The sequence below is a fragment of the Ostrea edulis genome, chromosome 1 (genome assembly GCF_947568905.1).
Source record: "Ostrea edulis chromosome 1, xbOstEdul1.1, whole genome shotgun sequence".
NCBI lineage: Eukaryota > Metazoa > Mollusca > Bivalvia > Ostreida > Ostreidae > Ostrea > Ostrea edulis.
The window spans coordinates 15,570,222-15,592,771 of record NC_079164.1 but is presented as its reverse complement, the minus strand read 5'-3'; the positions used below and the strand labels follow the sequence as shown (position 1 = coordinate 15,592,771).

The 22,550-nt window shown below is 35.4% G+C and overlaps 2 protein-coding genes across 4 annotated transcripts in view; one reads left to right on the top strand and one right to left on the bottom strand.

Annotated features, from left to right (window-relative positions):
- Window positions 1–1,262: 1,262 nt before the first annotated feature.
- On the bottom strand, window positions 1,263–7,507 carry LOC125661873 (DNA-directed RNA polymerase II subunit RPB11-a-like). The gene is made up of 4 exons (XM_048894008.2): window positions 7,213–7,507; window positions 4,223–4,312; window positions 3,647–3,821; window positions 1,263–1,708 (listed from the first exon to the last, which is right to left on the bottom strand). The coding sequence occupies exons 1-4, from the start codon at window positions 7,401–7,403 to the stop codon at window positions 1,670–1,672; spliced, it is 495 nt and encodes a 164-aa protein (XP_048749965.2). The 5' UTR covers window positions 7,404–7,507; the 3' UTR covers window positions 1,263–1,669.
- A 190-nt stretch (window positions 7,508–7,697) lies between these two features.
- Window positions 7,698–22,550, top strand: part of LOC125661725 (uncharacterized) — a 73,599-nt gene continuing 58,746 nt past the window's right edge. Inside the window, exons 1-7 of one of the 3 annotated variants that reach the window (XM_048893885.2) lie at window positions 7,698–7,775; window positions 11,338–12,134; window positions 14,433–14,637; window positions 15,083–15,289; window positions 15,695–15,846; window positions 16,217–16,403; window positions 22,222–22,467. In XM_048893885.2, coding sequence (XP_048749842.2) covers window positions 11,385–12,134; window positions 14,433–14,637; window positions 15,083–15,289; window positions 15,695–15,846; window positions 16,217–16,403; window positions 22,222–22,467 — 1,747 coding nt within the window. In that variant the 5' untranslated portion in view covers window positions 7,698–7,775; window positions 11,338–11,384. Of the gene's footprint in view, window positions 7,776–8,828; window positions 8,987–11,337; window positions 12,135–14,432; window positions 14,638–15,082; window positions 15,290–15,694; window positions 15,847–16,216; window positions 16,404–22,221; window positions 22,468–22,550 lie in introns of those variants that run through there. The other 2 variants (XM_056152792.1, XM_048893876.2) reach the window with 2 other exon arrangements.

Sequence of the window (22,550 nt, the reverse complement as noted above, 5' to 3'; positions counted from 1 at the left end):
GAAAATTGTCAAGTTTACAGATTAACGAATGGATAAACAGAAAGACTACAGACAACAGGTGTTAAGAAAAGCTCACTTGAGCTCAGGTAAGCTAATAAATATACCATAATTCCAAGTGTTTGTTTATCCACCATATCAGTTGAGTACATTAATATATGTATATGTATCGGGTTTGCATGGTCTACAAGGGGGTGAGCTTTGCTGCACTTCATTTCATATTGGTGTTTACTAATTACATGTATCAGTGCAGATATTCAACACGTGTACATCTCTAATATTATAGTAAATCTCTGGGAATAAGAAACAAATATAAATATGTTTAAAAACACCATGCAGTACTCAAAATTACCAGAAACACAAGGTAAATTAGCAAGATGAAAATGCAAATGAAAAGTTTTTCTCTGCAAGTACATATTGCAAGTATTTGCAGTAATCCTGTCATCACCAATTACCTACTGACAGAATGGAATTATAAGCAATGGGCACAAAACTTTATATTTGTGCAAAATGCAGATGCATAAACACAAGTAATGCACACAAGGTCGCAGTAAATATAACACATTTGATACCGGCAACTGTTTACCTGGGGCTACCATAACAGACCAAAGATGTACATGCATTCTTGCTGAAAATGTAATTCCCTTTATTCTAAACATAACCATGAACTCCATTTGCATTCCTACTATAAACAAGTCACTTCATTATACAGACTTTGACACACCAAGTCTGTGATGTTCAGCTATCTTCCAAATCTGTGATGTTCAGCTATCTTCCAAGTCTGTGATGTTCAGCTATCCTCCATAAGGAGAGTATCGGAGTATATTATTTACCTTGCAATGTGCATGAATGCTTTTATTATTTAATTTCATGGTCAGCTTTTAAAAAAAAAAAAAGACAACTTGGAAACCATGTAGGTACATGCACTGTAGATGTACTAGTACAATGGGAAATGCCAAGAGTTTCTCCGAGGTTGCAGAGCACTTTGATATCGGATTTGGTTTATTTCTGTAGCGAAGTAGATATGTAAGCATTTAATAATTCTAGTTCCAAAAATTCTGGAATCAACGCACAAGAGTAGGACACAGTTAATCAACATCTAAAACATTCCAATGAAAACAATCTTAATACTTCACAAACAGTTAAATATGGAAGAATGCGATTTCACAGAATACTGCAGTAACAATATCCTGCATAAAGATATGGGCTTCTATTGTGCATCCCTTGTTTGCAGAGCTTTGTGCTTTTCATTTATAAATAAAATATTTTTCTTAACAATATACATTCTCTTTTTATTACCAAACATTCATATTCACAAACACTACAGTCAAACAAAAGATTTACATTCATCTTTCAAGTACACATATTACATTCACAATTCCTCATTTTCTCCCAGATGTAAAAATCTCAACAAGAACAAAAGTTGCGTCTTTCCTAAAAACACCAGTACATACGTCCCTGGTGAGATACTGTTTTAAGCACTAAGACTTCAATGTAGTTGCTTACAAAGTTTGTCGTCTCCATTCTCTTTCTGTTTTATAATTTTTTGACTTTCAATAAAATGTTAGCAAGATTCCTTCTTTGGCAACCACATTCCCACACATAGCTCTGCTGGCGCTGAGTTTAATCGTCTTGTTTACTGTCCTATTTCTTAGTAAAAATGTAGCTTCCTTTAAATCAAGTCTCCTTCTTGTTTTTCGCGGACAGCTTCCTGTAAAATAAAACGTATCTCAAATGTAAAGACTTTCCAAGACGTTTTACTGCCAACAAATAAAAGTGAACTAGTTATGTTTTAATGTACAATGTTTATTTACAGAGGTCTCCTGAAGTCTGAAACATGAATGGTTTCTTTAAAAACAAATGTCCATAAGCCACAATGCTTACAAAGTACTTATAAGTTTGGGACACTATAATTGTAAAACTTTCTGTCGCTAAAACTTTAAAGTCCTTCCATGGCCCCTCATTTTGAACAAACTGGCATCTACACTATATGGTACTGTTGAATACATATTTGACAAACTTTATCTTTGTAGCATTTGAGAAGAAGTTCTCCTATTTTTCTTTAATTCTAAATTCCTATTGTAGCACCACCCTAGCTTGGGGAGGTAATGGTTTGAATCTATGAAACATGAAAAAGTTTACACATAATCAATTTGATTAATAGCACCCTTGTGATTCAAAGAAGACTTTTAAATATCTCTCCTATCCTTATATAAAAAGTTAATCCCTTACTGGTACCCCACCTGGGCCACAGGGGTAGAGGTTTGAAGAAGAGTGAATCTAAGTTACACGAAGATAAAAACAAATCTGATTGTACCCTTATGGTTCCTGTGTTCAAAATTTTTACGACATATTTCTATGTAAAAGTTTTTATACCAACTGAAAGGGGCCCCCATGAACATGATTTGAGCTGAAAATTTTCATTTTTCTACATTTAATGTTTAGAATGCTTAATTAAAATATTTCTAATGGTCAGCAAAAATCTGAATGTCAGACAGTTGTCGAGGTACATGGGAGATACAGAGCTCACAATTCTTTGTTATGTAAACAAGGCTCGTGCCATGTTTTTTGTTTACATAGGTTAAGTATTAACCTAGTAAAAGTTTCGTTTAAAGCTGAATTTTTCAATTTACAAGTTAATTCAGAACACAGTGAAATAGTTTCTAGTGTTTGGCATATCTCCTTTGGTTTTAAACATATTTTCTATTAAGCAATCTTAATGTAAACAAAAAAAATGGCACGAGCCTCGTCTACATAACAAAGAATTGTGAGTGTTGATAACAAAGAATTGTGAGTGCTGTATCTCACTTGTAACTCAACAACTGATATTCAAATTTTGGTTGACCATTAGAAATACACTACCATAGTTGAGTATTGTAAACAATGAAAATGGAAATTATAAAATTTGAAAATTTTCAACAAATCATGTCCACGCCCCTTTAACTTTAATCCCTACTTTGAACATGCCCTGGCCTCAGGGAAGTCATGGTTTAAACCAACTGGAATCTACACTAACAAGGATGCTTGCATATCAAATTGATCTATTGTAAAAATTCTGCCCCTTCTTGTAGCTTTTCCCTGGCCTCTGGTGCAAGTTAATTTGAATCTGCACAACATGAGGATACTTGCAGATTAATCTGACACATTCTTGTGGTTCTTGAGAAAATTTAAAAGAATTTTCCTACAGTACATATTCCAGTGTAAAACTTTGAACCCCCAATTGTGGTCCAGTCCTGGTCCTAGGGCTTGAGCTCATGGATTGAAGAAACTTGAATCTTTTTAAACACCTAAACCTATTTTCACAATTTCTTCATTACTTCCCCTTAGCATGCTTAGACAGGCTCTTCATCTCAATAAAATTTAAAACAATTTATCCAAGGATGCCTTTTGGCAAGTATGGTTGAAATTGAATCAAAGGTTCTTGAAAAGAAATTGAAATGTGAAAAGTACAAATGGACAACCAACAACCTTAATAAGGAAAGCTCACTTGAACTTATAATTCAGATGTGCTAAGTGAAAGGCATTTTGCAAGGAACAATCACATTTGATTGTAAAAGTACAATTCCAGACAGAAAATGAAAAATTATAATCCTAAGGTGTATGTTATGTTTGGCAGGCAACACAAAACGCAACTCCAAACAAAATGTACCTTAAATCTCTCCTCTAGCAGTGAGAACTCCGAGATCAGATCAGTAATGGCATGGGTTATGGCCTCTTGGGGGCTGTAGTCAGCAGTGGTTTGTACCCTCAAGACAAACTTGTGCTCCAGGGGGTGGGGGTTTTTATACCCAGCAAACAAAACCTGTGGGTCTTTCCTCAGCTGGCTACATAGAAATGGAATTTATTGGTAAATAACATATTGTCATTCTTCTTTGCATATGGGTAATATTGAAGGTCTACAGCCTTATTTTAGCTGCTGAATAACTACCATACAACAGATATTTTCACTTGTTCAATTTCTGCAGATGGGAAAAATCTGCAAAAATTTCAATCACAAAATATACATTTAGATATATATTGGTATAATGCAACCACAGAAATTGGAAATGCAGAATATTATTCACTACCTTTCTGGGATCAAATCACAAAACTTTTGAACTGCAGAAAATACCGGTTATAGAGTACTTCTTCAATACAGGAAAATCTTGAAATCAATTTTCCTAGTATTAATACATCAGTAACCAGTATTAACTCTATCAAATTCCTTCAGTCGTCTGTTACTTACGCTGTAATCATGTTCCCCAGAGTGTGGTCCTCCTTATTGACGGTGAATATTGCAGCATTAGGAACCTTTGTGTCCTTCTCAATTGTTATTCTAAAAAAGATTCACCAGTACCATTAAGCTGCCATTAGAAATAAAACTCCACTTCGAACAGTATACAGGAGACAGTCAGTTACTCCAATGTAATCAATGAAGACCAAAACAATTTGATGAATTTGTTGTTATGACCAATGGCAGTTGTGGATAAGTTCAACTACAGGTTCAGACATAAGATTTGTAGCACAAAGAATGAAATAACAAGCATTCTGAGAGTATTGCATGGCAATACATAGTCCCCTACCGGTTTCAAAAATTACTGTACCAGAAAAAGATTCAAAGTTCATTATGTAGGTTATGAAAAGGGAAAATTGGGGACCCAGGATAGGAATGGTTGGAAATCAACTACTATTCGAGTAGAGACTAGACCAGAAAAAAAGACAAATTCATAATTAGGTTTTAAGTCTAACCAAGTCAATAAACTGTGACATGTAGGTGATCATGAATAATTTAGCTATATTGTTTTATTACTATGCTAGAAGTTTTGATGAGTGTAGTACTTTTATCTACAGAGATAAGAAACTTGGATGTAAACTAACAATTCATGCTAGTTTTCTAAGTCCAAGGGTCATAACTTAATGAAAAATCAACGGACCAAGACGAAATTCAAACTTGATCTGTAGCTTGTTATGGCAAAGCAATGTACCAAATATTAAATGAATATCTGCAAGCACAACCAAAAAAGTCTGGAAAACTGATAATTCATGCTATTTTTCTAAGTCCAAGGGCCATAACTTTATGAAAAATCAACTAACCAAGATGAAATTCGAACTTGATCTGTAACTTGTTATGGCAAAGCAATGTACCAAATATCAAATGAATATCTGCAAGCACAACCAAAAAAAGTCTGGAAAACTGATAATTCATGCTATTTTTCTAAGTCCAAAGGCCATAACTTTATGAAAAATCAACGGACCAAGATGAAATTCGAACTTGATCTGTAACTTGTTATGGCAAAGCAATGTACCAAATATCAAATGAATATCTGCAAGCACAACCAAAAAAGTGTCTGGAAAACTGATAATTCATGCTATTTTTCTAAGTCCAAGGGTCATAACTAAGTGAAAAAACAGAGAGAAAAAGTGTGGAAAAACTAGACTGACGGACCGCAAACCTAAAGTCCCCTCCGACTTCGTCGGTAGGGGACTAATTAAAAGCTATGAGTTTTTGGTTTGCATGAGGCTTTATTAATGAATGTTTAAAGCTGTAAAGTGTAGTATGAAAATATGTTAGATATTTTGATATATTATTATATATATTAAAATTTTAACATGACAATGCAAGAATACATTGATTTAAGACCTCAATTGTATGGGGGGGAAAAGACGAACTGTAAATCGAAGGTTTTTGGAATGACAGGTAGCATACTCGATTCTAACGATCCAGCATAATCAGGTTAACCAGTGATGCACTTGATTGTGAGCCGGGATTGTGTATGCATCTTGTTGGGTGAGCTGATTGAGTTGAAAAATTTTGATAGGTGAAGGCGGCTTCAAGCTGGCGACCTTGGAGACAGTAGTATCCAAAGTTTCTTATTCTAAGACATTTAATGTTTTTAATTTTTACACTGGTGAAATAAACAGGATTTGTAAATATGTTGATCATTTCTATGCCGAATAAGGTTTATACAACAGGTTGGGAACACTTCCCCTATAGCAAGATCTTCTCTCTAAATTATGATTATTCCTCTTTAGCGAGAAAGTAAACATTACCATAAACAGGTGTTTTGGTGTCTTTTTTGAAAATAATGGCAAACTCCGTGCAATGCTGAATAAGTGCAACACACACTCAACATGACGCAAATTGTCTCTATAAAATTGATGACACAGTGAAGAAATTGCATATCAAAGTTGCTGCGCAAGAGGAAAGGATGCTGAAATCCAATGCACATCCGTGTTTTTGTTTTGATTGATTTGCAGAAGTATCAGACATTTTAGCACTTTTTCTTCTTTTCACGTGAAAAACAAAGAGATGTACTCCACGGGTATTTTTCTCGGTTGTACGGGATATATTTACTTTCGCTAGAGAATTTCTCGTTGTAGAGATTTTCCCAACCTGTACAATATAGAAGGTAAACATTTTCATTACTGTACTGTGGCTGGGTCACTCGATTCATAGCGTGTCACCGGGTATACTCAGTTTCGTTTGATTCGACCGTGTTTTATCAGAATCGAGTATGCTATGGGTTTGTAACTCTCTCAGTCTCTGGTCTTTCCCTAGTTAGAATAATCTAACTGTGTCTCGGGACAGGCCCTCACCACAGTTAGAATACCTCCCATATACCCGTAATGTAGCAGAAAATTGCGGAATCGCTCCAAAACGATTTTAAACTTATCAAAGAATAAACGCGTACATTTAAAGTTAAATTTATATACAACTAACCTCATTGGTAATTTGTAAGTCCTTAACACTGTAAAAAATCGTATAATAATATTGTAAACTCAACACTTTGAAATGTCACTTTTCTCGATTCGAACTGACTGCCATTTTACCGGAAACTGCCATCGGAACACCCTGCTGCATGCTGTTTTCCAAAAACGAACGCTTACCTAATTTGCAAATAAGAACGGCCCAAGTGGGTCGTTAAGATAACTTTCCAAATGCATACGAGTGATGTGTTACATAATTTTACCGAAACATGCACTGTGTGCAATTTTCATTTTGCTACATTGCAGGTATATAGGACGCATTCTATCGTTAAATCGGGTCCGTAGGACATTATCATTTTAACGATAGAACATTCTATCTAGTCTTTCCCCAGGTGCAGGCTGGCCAGAGAGCTACAGTTCTGCAGCGTGAGAACTTCTACGAAGAGTTATTGAGACAAACGGCAGAAAACGGTCAGGATGCATATTATAAAAAGAGCAAAATTGTTATCTACTCTATAAAACACCTACTTTTTCTCTCCATCGAACAACAAAAACGATTCGAAAGTCGGTGGAGCATTCATTTTCACAGATGAATGGTGTATCCGATTCCCTAGGTGAATTCGCCTTCCTATCAAGGTGAGATAAACTGAATGGGTGCACCAGTTGAAGCATAAATATTGAAATATCTGTATTACAGTAACTGTTTTTTGTAATAACATGTTACGGCAATCATGGTACAAAATTAGATAAATGTCGTAAAGCTATTATTCCACAAGAAAAGATGAAGGATTTATATATATGAATCGAGTAATCCCATAAATATAAACAGTATATCAGACATATAAATGTCGTGCAGCTATTTTATGGACTAGAAATTTTGGTATCCAGAAATTTAACCTTTTCTTCATTTAAAAGCTATCAAAAATATGTTTTAGACATATTGTGACTTATATACATGTCATGTTTATTTCTTGTTTTGTTTTGAAACAAAGGACTCAATGAGTGAACGAATTATTTCTTGTAAGATTTGTCATGCTCTGTTGCTGTTTTGTTTACTGAATGAGCTAATCGTGGAAAGGATTAACCAGTTTGTAAGTTGAACCACCCTCACATTTTTTGTCCTTATATATAACGGCAACAACCTCTGTCCCCTCTTAAATTAGAATTATTTTTATCTTTTTCTTCTGCAAACGCCTGCATAGCATACCTCGACCCCGTCCCGCACCACACTCAATGAGTGCACAAAAGTAATATGCTGACGGTACTACTGTTGAACTGGCGTTTGAGCGAGCGAAATTATATATGTATTGCGTAATGTTCAAAGTTTTGATCAGGTTCAATTTAAACAATATTTATTTACCAAATCTCCGTACATGAATGGGATTAGACCAGAAACGTCCTATTTGAGCTCTCCACCAGGGTAAGTAACAGGTTGGGAACACTTTGCCTACAGCGAGATATTCTTGCGAAAACGCGATTATACCTCTCTAACGAGATTAAATATATACCGTACAATCGAGAAAAACACACGTGAAGTACATCTCTTCGCATTTCATGTGAAAAAAAGAAAAAGTGTCAAAAATACTTCTGCAAATAAATAAATCAAAACAAAAACACCCATGATGTGCATTGGATTTCAGACTCCTTCCCTCTTACGCAGCAACTTTGATATGAAATTTCTTGACTATGTTGTAAATTTTATAGAGACAATTCATGTCATGTTGAGTGTGTGTTGCATTTATTCAGCATTGCATGGAGTTTGCCATTATTTTCAATAAAGAGACCAAAACACCTGTTTGAGGTTAGGGCTGTCAAGGTTCCAAAAATTTTCGGGTTGGGTCGGTTCTAATTTTTTTACTTCGGTTTTGGGTATTTCGGTTCGGGTCTATATAACTATTTTAGAAATCTAATATACAGTTAAAATCAAAAACCTTTATTGTAGTTTGTCACAATAATTACTCGGGGACGTGGATTGAGGTTTAGACTCAACATCCATGGTACTAGAAACAGCATTAATTGTCATTCTACTCGTTTCCGTGTTTTGTCAATGATGATGTTGTGTATTTTCAAGGCGTCTGACATATCTTACATATACTGTCATTATTTACAGTTTTGTCCACAATGCCATCACTTAACAATTGATCAAAATTCAGCCACCTTTGAGAATTTTGACGACATACAATGATTCTATTTTAAAAACCAAACCCGAACCAAAATATGGAAAAATGGAACCGAACCAGACCCGAACAACACGACCCTCGGTTTTCGGTTATTTCGGGTACCCGTTGCAGCCCTATTTATGGTAATGTTTACTTTCTCGCTAAAGAGGGATAATTTTGTTTTAGCGAAAAGATCTCGCTATAGGGGAAGTGTTCCTAACCTGAGTAATAGTGTTAAATCTAAAGCAAACTAGCATGGCGCTGCGCCATGCCCTTTTTGGCTGATGCCATGCCCTTTTTAATTGCACCATGCTCTTTTTTCTCTATAAATTTTTAAAAAATATTTGTTAATATAAACAATTGTTCTTTATTTCACAAGGTTGATTGAAAAGTTTAAAATGAAGGCAGCATGTATTAATTTTTAATGAGGCTAATTTGCTAAATGATTATTCTATTACTATCATAGTATGATACAATGAAAGTGCCCCAAAATTGTCTTGCTGTGACAAAAAGTGCCTTTTGAACATATGATATGTGTGCCCTCTCTAGATCCTAGATTTAACACTTAAGTAAATTATATTTAAAAGTCGGTACTATATACATTTAACAAGTCAACACAAGCTCTATAGAGATTTTTAACTGATTATCACATATATATATCAAAGACAATTAAAGACACATAGTATGCATGTACACATATACACAGACATATCACAGATTAACTAAAGAACACAAATAGGCTTAAATAAAACATTTCATGCAAGAATATGTACATATAAGATGTAAAAGAAATAAAACAATACAAGTAAAAGTGGATGTCACATAAAAAGCAGCAGTAGAATTCAAACGAACAAACAAGAGTTAATAAAGTCCTGTACTAGGTTCTGAGGTCAAGCCCTGTAATATGTTTTTTGATAGATTTAGATCACTCAAAAATACCAGGCATGTAATTATAATCATATACATGTGCAAATCCAGAATTTTTCTTTTTTTTTTTAACTAACCTCCCTTTATGTGCATCTATCTAATTTAAAGGGACTGCATGATTCATGATTTTTCCTAGTTTTAACACAATTTTTAATTAATTTAGCATTCACATATAATTATTGAATAAATTGCTACATATTTGAACCTCCCATTTGTTGTAGTAAGGATGCATTGAAATTTATTCACAAACCTAGAATTAATTAATGAATTTTCAGTCATGAATAGTAAGTGGCGTGGTTGGTTATCATTTATCATGGGGGGGGGGGGGGGGGGGGGGGGTTCAACATGGTTTACATTACTGGACATGTCTGGGAATTGAAACTGGGAAATAAATTTGAGCGATTGTGATTTCTAGATGTGGATAAAACAGAGGCTTGTATTTTCTGTTGCATAAAACAAACTCCTAATTTAGATCCGTCACTGCCACAGTTGTATTACGACGTCAAAACACAAACATAACATCACACATCATCTTAGTAATACCCTACCTTTCATCAACATTGCACTTCCTTAAACAATAGGTTTAATGGTACACTGTACTTTGGAGCTAGAGGACCACAAGACTAGGATGATAATCCATGAAAGTTCACAATCTTAGTCCACGGTCTTACTTTGCAAGATCTCCGCCATTTTTAAAGAGGAACTTATGGCATTGGTGACAAAAAATTTTGACAGCTCTATCACTTACTTTTTCATGTAGTCATTAAAGCTCACAGTACGATCCAGCACTTTGTGCTAGATTGCTGCATTTGCTTTTACAATACATGATTTTTATACCCGTCGTCAGATGGGATGTAGTATGTTTAATATGGTGCTGTCCATCTAAAGCGTTATCCTTTCCACCTACAGTCACCATATCATACATATGAACTACCCATGGGATGAAGATGTTCCCTATCGATTTTGGGGTCAAAAGGTCAAAGGTCACGTGCACTGGACATCGAAGTAGCAATATGGTTCGGTTTGTCATGCCATTTCTTTTTTACACTCAGAAAAGAGGTAGTTTATACCTATTACCAACACCCTTTGGGAGATTGTGGTAAGCGGGGGGGAATTCTTAGTGAGCATTGCTCACAGTACCTCTTGTTTTAGAGCTAAAAGTAGGTCAATTAGTTTCCTGGATGTTTTCTCTTTAGACCAAATAAAATAATATGTGTGGTTCCTGTTACGCTCCCTTGAAAAATAGGGTAGGTAGGTAGGTAGAAATTTTTATTTTTTTAAATGATAGATTTTAGATGAAAACACAATTTTCTTTTACTTTCACTTCATACCATTTATATATGGTGTAATATACCTATCAAAATTGGTAGGGATCACCCTAGCTTCATGTCAAGTTTTCATAGATATAGTAGTGCACGTGTTACAGCAAATTCTAGTTCATTCACAAAATTTTGCTGCACAAAAATAAATCTAGTCATTGCGTTTTGACTTAATTTTGCAAATCTATATCTTTGCAAAGGTATCTATATTTACAGTACAGGCATTTATGATTATTTTCTAATTCCAGATCAGGCAGTATAACAATAATGACTTGACTGAAAGCTACAGATCAAAATGAGGTGTAGATTACGATATCGCTCAGGATGGACAGCATTCCTATTAATATTTAGCATAGCTGGGGTGATTTTAACTTACAAACAGGTAAACAATAGTGACAAGATTGCCACTGGACATGGCAGCGATGACAAACAACGCTTCAATTTGGTGGAGTTGCGACGGAAAATCAAACCATATGTGCGGCGGGGAGAGGAATCTTTGATTGACAATGTTCCGTTAATGGACGAGGATAAAGTCATGCAGTTACGACGTCTCCTGTATGATTTATATCCAGACAACTGGGGTACAGCGAAAGATGCAGATGAAATGGCATACACCATCAAAGTTCAGCTTTCCGACCTCGGCTATGACAGTGGTCTCTCTTGTAAAGACGTTGATCTTCTTCATGTCTCTCAAGCAATCAAAGTGGGTGCTAAGAAATATGTAGATCGTGCGATAATCCGTCCTCAAAACACGGAGGTAGTGATCAAGAGCCAAGGAAATGATCAGGAAACAAAGATCAAGTGCATGAAGACGGTTTACGACGCTGATAAATGTCACAACATGGGCAACTATTTCATGTTGCGGGAAATTCTTCTGCTGTCTGTCCTTAAACATCCAGGCATCATAGGCTTACTTGGTTTCTGTATCCGTGGTGACAACATAAACTATGATATCAAGAAGAAGGGCTTGCTACTGGTTGTTGAGTCGGGGACCCCTGTCACTTCAAGGATTTTGTCATACACTCATTGGGAAACTCGCTTGAAGGTGAGAATAATTTACTAGATGAAGGTGAGGATTCTTAATTACGACTTGAAAAAGTCATAATAATGAGATGGAAAGTCATAACAACATGGTTAAAAAGTCATTATTACAACTTTAATTATGTCTCCCCTTCAAAGGGGAGACATATTGTTTTTGTCATTTTTCTTCTTCTTCTTCAACCAAATTTTGTCCAGGCCCTAACTAGAAAACCCTTTGACTTTAATACTTCAAACTTGGAACATAAGGAGATGGTATGGAGGAGGGGTGCCCACCCCCAAAACTTTTGACCTTGATCCACTTATAAGGTCATGGTCAATCTTTTACGTTAACATATAGTCCAGGCCAATAGCTGAGAACCCTTTGACATTACGATTTCAAACTTGGAACGTGGCAAGAGGACATAGATACAAGGTGCACTGCACCAAAATTTTTGACCTTGACCCCTTCATTCAAGGTCAAATTAAGAAAAACATGAATAGACCATAACTTTAGAACCCTTTGACATTAAGACTTCAAACTTAGAATATGAGGAAAGGAGGAATTTCACCAAATTTTTGACCTTGACCCATTTATAAAGTCAAGGTCAATTTTTTTAATGTCAAAATATAGTCCAGACCAAAAGCTGACTTGACAACCGTTTGACATTAAAACTTCAAAGTTGGAATATGGAGAGATGATATGGAAGAGTGCACCAAAATTTTTGACTTTGACCCCTTTCTTCATTCAAGGTCAAATTAAGAAAAACATGAATTGACCATAACTTTAGAACGCTTTGACATTAAGACTTCAAACTTAGAATATGAGAAGGGGAATGAGGAAAGGGGGAATTCCACCAAAAATTTTGACCTTGACCCATTTATAAAGTCAAGGTCAATTTTTTATGTCAAAATATAGTCCAGGCCAAAAGCTGACTTGACAACCTTTTGACATTAAAACTTTAAACTTGGAATGTGGAGAGATTATATGGAAGAGGGGTGCACACCACAAACATTTTTGACCTTCATCTACTTACAGTGTCAAGGTCACTCTTTTACATCAAGACTATAACCTGAGAACTATTTGACATTAGGATTTCAAACTTACAACTTAGAAAGCAGATATTAAGACAAGATGTACTGTACCAAAATCTTTGACCTTGACCCATTTCTTCATTCAAGGCCACTCTTTTACATCAAAGTATAGTCAAGACTATAACCTGAGAACCCTTTGACATTAGGATTTCAAACTTACAACATGGAAAGCAGACATTAAGACAAGATGTACTGTACCAAAATTTTTGACCTTGACCCATTTCTTCATTCAATGTCATGTTTGAAAAGAACTTGATGATTTCATAACTAAGATTTGTTTGACATCAAGACTGCAAACTTGTAATATGGAAAGGCAATATTGAGGAGGGGGTGCACATCACCAACATTTTTTACCTCAACCTACTTACATTGTCAAGGTCACTCTTTAACATCAAAGTATAGTCCAGACCATAACCTGAGAACCCTTTGACATTAGGTTTTCAAACTTACAACATGGAAGACATATTTAAGACAAGATGTACTGTACCAAATTTTTTTTACCTTGACCCATTGATTTTGATGCAAGCCGTTGTTATTGCCTCTTACGCTTGCACTCATTATTGTTGCCCCGGTTATTAGACAATCAAACTTTGAAGGGGAGACATGTTTTTTTTGTAAAAAAACAATACCCACTAGTTAAAAAGTTGTGATAATGTGATAAAAGACATGATTTCAACTTCAGAAAGTCATAACAATGAGATGAAAAACATGCTATTACAAGATAAGAAAGTCGTGATAATGAAATATAAAGTTGTAATATGGCTTCAATTCACCATAATCTGGTGAAATTATTAAAGAATAAAAGAAAAATTTCAAAGTTGAATATTTTATTATTGAACATGTTTCATCTGTGAAATAACAAACAGAAACATACAAAATTCATTGAGCTATATGTTACAATGTTTTAATAATAAAGTTTATTAAATTCTAAGCCTGACCCTCGCTATATTGAAGCCCCAGATATCTTGTTATTAAAATTCTAAGCCTGACCCTCGCTATATTGAAGCCCCAGATATCTTGTTATTAAATTCTAAGCCTGACCCTCGCTATATTGAAGCCCCAGATATCTTGTTATTAAATTCTAAGCCTGACCCTCGCTATATTGAAGCCCCAGATATCTTGGAAGTTTAATCGTGGTCCTCTTGACTTTGAGATACTGAAGTTTACCTGTATTAAAAATCTATTTAAAAATTTAGATACTACCAGAAGTAACTGATCTTTTTCTTTCCAGTTTGCCATTCAGTTGGCAGAGCTATTGAAGTATTTAGAAGAAAGTCCGCTCGGGAGTGTGGAGCTGATTGGAGTACAGATGAATGATTTTGTGATAACAAAAAGTTTAAACCAACTTAAGCTGGTGGATTTGGATGATGTCATCTTGGAAGAAAAAACTTGTCGAAATGATGGAGACTGTGTAATTCCTACAGCGTCACTAGCACGTACGGAATTGTTATTTAAGAGTAAACATTCCTGTAGGATTAAGTGTAAACTTCAGAATATAGTGACCTTACACATCAGTAAATCGGAAATTTTACTAGTCTGTGTTTCTTCTCTAGCCCATGTAAAAAGCAAAAACATTTTGTCAAACTCTTAAAGTATGTGTTTTGTATACATTTTTCATCAGATTTCCTTTTCATATATATATATATATATATATATATAGATATGTAGAATATATAGACAACTACATAGATATGATTGATATATATATAGTATATATATATAGTAATTTATATTTTTCATTTACCATGTAAAACAACAAAATATTGCATTCATGACATTTCAGTTCAGTTTATAAAATTCAACTCAGAAAACAGTGTAATGATTATAAAGCAATCGCAAGACTTTAATATTCAAGTACTTGTTTATTTTTTTTGCTTCAAGGTATTCAATGTGAAAATGGTCGCTGTAAGAATTGGAATGCCAAAAACAATTTGCAGAAGGTGGGGGCTTCGCTGTTCCATCAGCTGTTGAGTAACCCTCCCACGCATATTTCTCATGGAATCAATGAACTGAAACAGAACATTATCCTGCTAAATGTAACAGCCAATCAGATCATTAGGAAACTTAAAGGAATGCAGACAGAAATAGGTAAACTGTTAGTATATAAACTTCCACTGTTCAGCGGACTTTGTTTACAAAATGGAATGGAATGAAATACACAAATTACCCAATGATATTAAGGTCCCAGTTGTATCCTTTCATATTTCTTTGATAAAACACATGGTTGCAATGATACTTGTCTTATTAAAATTCTGCATATAATAAGATAAAATTCATTCACCTTCTATGAACATCAATGTTAGATGTAACAAGATATGCTCTTAGCACATTCTTTTATAGTTTGTGGACATTATAATATTCGATCCATTTACCATAAAGGTTCATACATAATTTATTAAGTCATCAGTGAAATTGATAATTTTTTATTTGATGATGTTATTGATGTATGTGAATCCAAGTATTTAGAATTTTTTCTTGACAAATGTATTTAAGGTCAAGCTGTTGGAGATCAGGAGTCCAGGCAGGGTCAAGGTCATGCCAAGGTTGAAATAGTGCAACAGAAAATAGTGCCAATGGATGAAGATCAGCATCGACAGGAGGAAATAAACGCCAATCGTGTTCTACCTGATAATATGTACTCTAGCGTAAGTAGGATGTTAAAAAAACCTCTAATTTTGTTCTTTCACAGAAAGAGCACAATTTCAAAAATATATTTCATGTATGAGTGGAATTTTACAAAACTTTTAGCCAAAGTGAACTTGTAAATGACATAATTTGAAAGGTGGGGATCCAGGATTATGGGGAGTAGATCACTCAACCTTTATAGCTTTTATGAACTTGACATGCGTAGACTTGCTCTTATTATTAAAGACCCTTTAAGACATCTGTGGTAAAAGTAAATTCAAATTATTTTATTCAATTGCATTTATTATTTTATTATGTTTGTAATATTCACTTGACGAGATGCATTTTAATATTCTAACATGTTTGACTTGTATATTATATATATTACAGAGTGACGATTATCGGCGGGTGGAGCAGTCAAACTTTCCGGGTCAGTTTGACTACACCTGTCAGTCATCCCGTGTTATGTGGGGGTGTGTGATCACTGTTCACAGTCTCAGCCAGGCAAAGACTTACTGCAAAGAGAACCCACCATGTCGCGCGTTTGTCTTGTTCACCTCCAATCCAGATGGAGATTGTAAGCTTCTTTCTGAGGACAGTATTGTAGGGAATGGTTTCTCCGTCTGTCTGTCTATCTGTCACAAAATCTTGTGAATGCTTCTCCTTCTATATGGCTTATCGGATAGTATGGAAACTTTGTACAATGCTTCATTGCCATTTGTAGATGTGCATATTGTCGGGACACGAGGATCCAATTATTTTCCTAAAAGTTATAGTGGATCTAAGAGGGGTGGAGGATGTTAAAATAGCTTGTGAACACTTCTTCTCCTGTACTACGTATCCTATAGACTTGAAATTTTGTATGATACTTCAATACCATTTGCAGATGTACATTTTGCAGGGACAGGGGGATTCAATTGTTGTCCTTAAAGTTAAAGTGGATCTGAGGGGCGGCGAGTGTAAAATAGTTATACCCCCCGCAACAAGTTGTGGGGGGGTATACTGGAATCGGGTTGTCCGTCTGTCTGTCCGTCCGTCCGTCTGTAGACGCAATGGTTTCCGGTTTCAAAGGTCAAGCGCACTGGACATCGAAGTAGCAATATGGTTTCCGGGCTCTAAAGCGTTATCCTTACCACCTACCGTCACCATATCATACATATGGACTACCCATGGGATGAAGATGTTCCCTATCGATTTTGGGGTCAAGAGGTCAAAGGTCAAGCGCACTGGACATCAAAGTAGCAATATGGTTTCCGGGCTTTAAAGCATTATCCTTTCCACCTACAGTCACCATATCATACATATGGACTACCCATGGGATGAAGATGTTCCCTATCAATTTTGGGGTCAAAGGTCACGCGCACTGGACATCGAAGTAGCAATATGGTTTCCGGGCTCTAAAGCGTTATCCTTTCTACCTACAGTCACCATATCATACATATGGACTACCCATGGGATGAAGATGTTCCCTATCGATTTTGGGGTCAAAAGGTCAAAGGTCACGCGCACTGAACATCGAAGTAGCAATATGGTTTTCGGGCTCTAAAGTGTTATCCTTTCCACCTACCGTCACCATATCTTACATATGGACTACCCATGGGATGAAGATGTTCCCTATCGATTTTGGGGTCAAAAGGTCAAAGGTCACGCGCACTGGACATCGAAGTAGCAATATGGTTCGGTTTGTCATGCCATTTCTTTTTTACACTCAGAAAAGAGGTAGTTTATACCTATTACCAACACCCTTTGGGAGATTGGGGTAAGCAGGGGGTATTCTTAGTGAGCATTGCTCACAGTACCTCTTGTTTGTGAACACTTCTCCTATGTGGCTTATTAGAGTTCATATTGTTTAGTTTATGTTCGTCTTCATGCTTTCTTCTCCATACCATGCAGTACATTAATGGGAGGAGGATTCATTTGGAGCACTTCCAATTTTGGGAGCTGGGGCAGGGTTTGACACTAAGGCACGTCCGACCGACCAAGTCTACTAAATGATGGGTCCGTCGGGTGAAATGTCGATTTACTAGTCCGAGTGGTCGTGTTGAAAAATAAACAAGAAACTTTAAACCTAACATATTTTAGTGTAACTAAAAAAATAACTAAAGAGTTTGTGAGCAATTTTGAACCGCGTGATGATATGATATCTATTTTTAGTTCTAATAAGTAAGTCACTATCGGAAGTGATGTTTTACGACATCTACTCGATGATGTGTGTAAAGTAATGTTTCGGATAAATAGATATAAATTGAATACATTTTCATTTTAAAAAACAGTTTATTTGAATTAGATATAAGGAAGTGTTTATCAAATTAATAAATTACGTCGTAAACAGCCATTTTTTTGGTGTTGACATACAATATGTATGTGCAGGAATGTCTCTATATTCAAATACAACTTATCGTCCTCAAGGAAAGATGTCCCAAGAATAAAAAAGGATAACGCTGGGAAGAAACAAAGCAGGGCTTATGAAATAGAAATTTTAAAAACCGGTTGAGATCATTTTATTCTAAATGGACTAAAGAATTTCCGAGCCGGATAGAATTTAAAGAAACAGAAAATGTGTTTTAGAATAAAAGCATCAAATATTGAATGACGAGACTGAGGATTTTTTTTAGACAATGAAATAAGGTTTAGTTCAAACGTAACGTCTGTCATAGGAAGTAAGTGTAGCGGACAGTATAAGAGGGAACTTATACTGCCTCGCTAGAGAGCTAGCTTTTCTAGTGATGTGGTAGAGTCTCTCTTGATCACACAAGTTAAGCAACAGCGAGCGTGATCAACACTTGGCTGGATGACTGCTACACGTTACATAAGTATCTAAATATGGAGACACTATCAGTTTTTTTCTGTACAGATGGTCAGGGCTAGTGGATGTAAGGTCAGGTCTAGTAAAAATCATTTGAAGTAGCCCGACTGCTCTAGTGCTCAAAAAAGTAAATGTCAGACCCTGTGGGGAGACATTTGTTTTTCATAAAAACAATCTCCAGTTAATGATATTAATCTTATGGAAATAACACCTTTAATGAGAGACTTAAGACACATTAAATGCCAATGTTACTGTTGTGTCTTGTGTCTGTCTTTGTCATTTTATGTTACAGTTGTGTCTATCTTTGTCAGTTTATGTTACAGTTGTGTCTGTCTTTGTCAGTTTATGTTACAGTTGTGTCTCATGTCTATCTTTGTCAGTTTATGTTACAGTTGTGTCTATCTTTGTCAGTTTATGTTACAGTTGTGTCTCATGTCTATCTTTGTCAGTTTATGTTACAGTTGTGTCTGTCTTTGTCAGTTTATGTTACAGTTGTGTCTGTCTTTGTCAGTTTATGTTACAGTTGTGTCTGTCTTTGTCAGTTGATGTTACAGTTGTGTCTGTCTTTGTCAGTTGATGTTACAGTTGTGTCTGTCTTTGTCAGTTTATGTTACAGTTGTGTCTGTCTTTGTCAGTTGATGTTACAGTTGTGTCTGTCTTTCTCAGTTGATGTTACAGTTGTGTCTCATGTCTATCTTTGTCAGTTGATGTTACAGTTGTGTCTCATGTCTGTCTTTGTCAGTTGATGTTACAGTTGTGTCTATCTTTGTCAGTTGATGTTACAGTTGTGTCTATCTTTGTCAGTTGATGTTACAGTTGTGTCTGTCTTTGTCAGTTTATGTTACAGTTGTGTCTCATGTCTATCTTTGTCAGTTTATGTTACAGTTGTGTCTCATGTCTATCTTTGTCAGTTTATGTTACAGTTGTGTCTGTCTTTGTCAGTTGATGTTACAGTTGTGTCTCATGTCTGTCTTTGTCAGTTGATGTTACAGTTGTGTCTATCTTTGTCAGTTGATGTTACAGTTGTGTCTATCTTTGTCAGTTGATGTTACAGTTGTGTCTGTCTTTGTCAGTTTATGTTACAGTTGTGTCTCATGTCTATCTTTGTCAGTTTATGTTACAGTTGTGTCTCATGTCTATCTTTGTCAGTTTATGTTACAGTTGTGTCTGTCTTTGTCAGTTGATGTTACAGTTGTGTCTCATGTCTATCTTTGTCAGTTTGTTACAGTTGTGTCTGTCTTTGTCAGTTTATGTTACAGTTGTGTCTATCTTTGTCAGTTTATGTTACAGTTGTGTCTGTCTTTGTCAGTTTATGTTACAGTTGTGTCTCATGTCTATCTTTGTCAGTTTATGTTACAGTTGTGTCTGTCTTTGTCAGTTTATGTTACAGTTGTGTCTCATGTCTATCTTTGTCAGTTTATGTTACAGTTGTGTCTGTCTTTGTCAGTTGATGTTACAGTTGTGTCTCATGTCTATCTTTGTCAGTTTGTTACAGTTGTGTCTGTCTTTGTCAGTTTATGTTACAGTTGTGTCTGTCTTTGTCAGTTGATGTTACAGTTGTGTCTATCTTTGTCAGTTTATGTTACAGTTGTGTCTGTCTTTGTCAGTTTATGTTACAGTTGTGTCTCATGTCTATCTTTGTCAGTTTATGTTACAGTTGTGTCTGTCTTTGTCAGTTTATGTTACAGTTGTGTCTCATGTCTATCTTTGTCAGTTTATGTTACAGTTGTGTCTCATGTCTATCTTTGTCAGTTTATGTTACAGTTGTGTCTATCTTTGTCAGTTTATGTTACAGTTGTGTCTCATGTCTATCTTTGTCAGTTGATGTTACAGTTGTGTCTCATGTCTGTCTTTGTCAGTTTATGTTACAGTTGTGTCTGTCTTTGTCAGTTTATGTTACAGTTGTGTCTGTCTTTGTCAGTTGATGTTACAGTTGTGTCTGTCTTTGTCAGTTGATGTTACAATTGTGTCTCATGTCTATCTTCGTCAGTTGATGTTACAGTTGTGTCTGTCTTTGTCAGTTGATGTTACAGTTGTGTCTATCTTTGTCAGTTTATGTTACAGTTGTGTCTCATGTCTATCTTTGTCAGTTGATGTTACAGTTGTGTCTCATGTCTGTCTTTGTCAGTTTATGTTACAGTTGTGTCTGTCTTTGTCAGTTTATGTTACAGTTGTGTCTGTCTTTGTCAGTTGATGTTACAGTTGTGTCTGTCTTTGTCAGTTGATGTTACAGTTGTGTCTCATGTCTATCTTTGTCAGTTGATGTTACAGTTGTGTCTATCTTTGTCAGTTTATGTTACAGTTGTGTCTGTCTTTGTCAGTTTATGTTACAGTTGTGTCTGTCTTTGTCAGTTTATGTTACAGTTGTGTCTATCTTTGTCAGTTTATGTTACAGTTGTGTCTGTCTTTGTCAGTTTATGTTACAGTTGTGTCTGTCTTTGTCAGTTGATGTTACAGTTGTGTCTCATGTCTGTCTTTGTCAGTTTATGTTACAGTTGTGTCTCATGTCTGTCTTTGTCAGTTTATGTTACAGTTGTGTCTCATGTCTGTCATTGTCAGTTTATGTTACAGTTGTGTCTGTCTTTGTAAGTTTATGTTACAGTTGTCTCTAATCTATCTTCATGAGTTTGTCCGAGATGTATCTTTATTTTGTAGTAGGCATGATGTGCATAGAAATTTCAGAAAATCTTTGTAATTTAATTGTTTTACCATAAAACATCCTGTACAGTGCTCATTCCCCAATATCGAAAAAAAAAATCCTGAGAAAAGGCTTAGTCGTATTGATTATGTGTATTAAAAAAAATCGCAAAATGAGTGTTAATTTCCGAAATTAAGGACAAATACTGTGGACAAAGCAATAAACATGGAGAAAATACTATGTTTGTTTTCTAAGTATTTTTAAGGCATCAAGCTTTCTTCACATTCTTCTATTGATCACGCCTAACTCTAAATTCTTGAAACAAATTGGTACTTTCTTGTAAAGCATCTAAAATTTCAATAAAAACTTTGAATATTATGGTACAATTTTTTTTCCCGATCTTATTGTCATTCCTGCCTTTATTACAGAGCAACTCAAATGCCTTAAAGTTAATAATGATTAAGGACAATTATGTTCTTCAAAATTTTAAACATTTAGATTTATCAATTTAAGCATGTTCTTTAGAATGAGAAATTTACTGAGAAATAAGTAAAGATGACAAACTAAAATTTCTAACTATTGATGTACAGTAAAACACAGTTATAGTGAACCTCCAAGGCCAGCTAAAACAGTTCCTTATAACCAAATTTCATCACACAGTAAAACACAGTTATAGTGAACCTCCAAGGCCAGCAAAACAGTTCCTTATAACCAAACTTCATCACACAGTAAAACACAGTTATAGTGAACCTACAGGGCCAGCAAAAAACAGTTATAACCAAACTTCATCAGATCCAATAACATTTTTGTTAATTTCTTCACATAGGGGACTAAATATCACTTCGCAAGCAATATGTGTGAAATTGTTATTAGCATGTTCATTACAAGCATGTTTTAATGTATAGGAAAGTAACAGAAAACAAACAACGGTCTGACTTTCTCTAACTACAGCCCTTATGACAATGGTGGCCAAAAATTCAAGCTCTGGAAGTCCACAGCCAAATGTTGGAGCCACACTTTTTATTAGGAAAACTTCAGGAAGTTTGAATCAGAACATTCCACAGAAAACTGTTACTAAGAAAACCACTCCTTCACCAGAGAACTTGATAGCGGAATGTCGAGCTCGGACGTGGAACACTAACTCAGAGGCCAGGGCTACAAGAGAGCGACGACTCATGACTCATTTAGGACTCAAAGGTACTAAAAAAAAACCTATATACTCAACTGAGTAATTTAATAAATCTCATCTACTTAGGGGAAACCGAGATTTCCCAGATGTA

Excerpts from the sequence above, each read along its gene's own strand:
- LOC125661873 (XM_048894008.2), bottom strand. The coding sequence starts at position 7,403 with ATGTTATTACAAAAAACAGTTACTGTAATACAGATATTTCAATATTTA. Across the intron at positions 4,313-7,212 it reads TTGTTCGATGGAGAGAAAAA|AATAACAATTGAGAAGGACA; the intron begins GTAGGTGTTTTA and ends AATCTTTTTTAG. Across the intron at positions 1,709-3,646 it reads TGCTAGAGGAGAGATTTAAG|GAAGCTGTCCGCGAAAAACA; the intron begins GTACATTTTGTT and ends TTTATTTTACAG.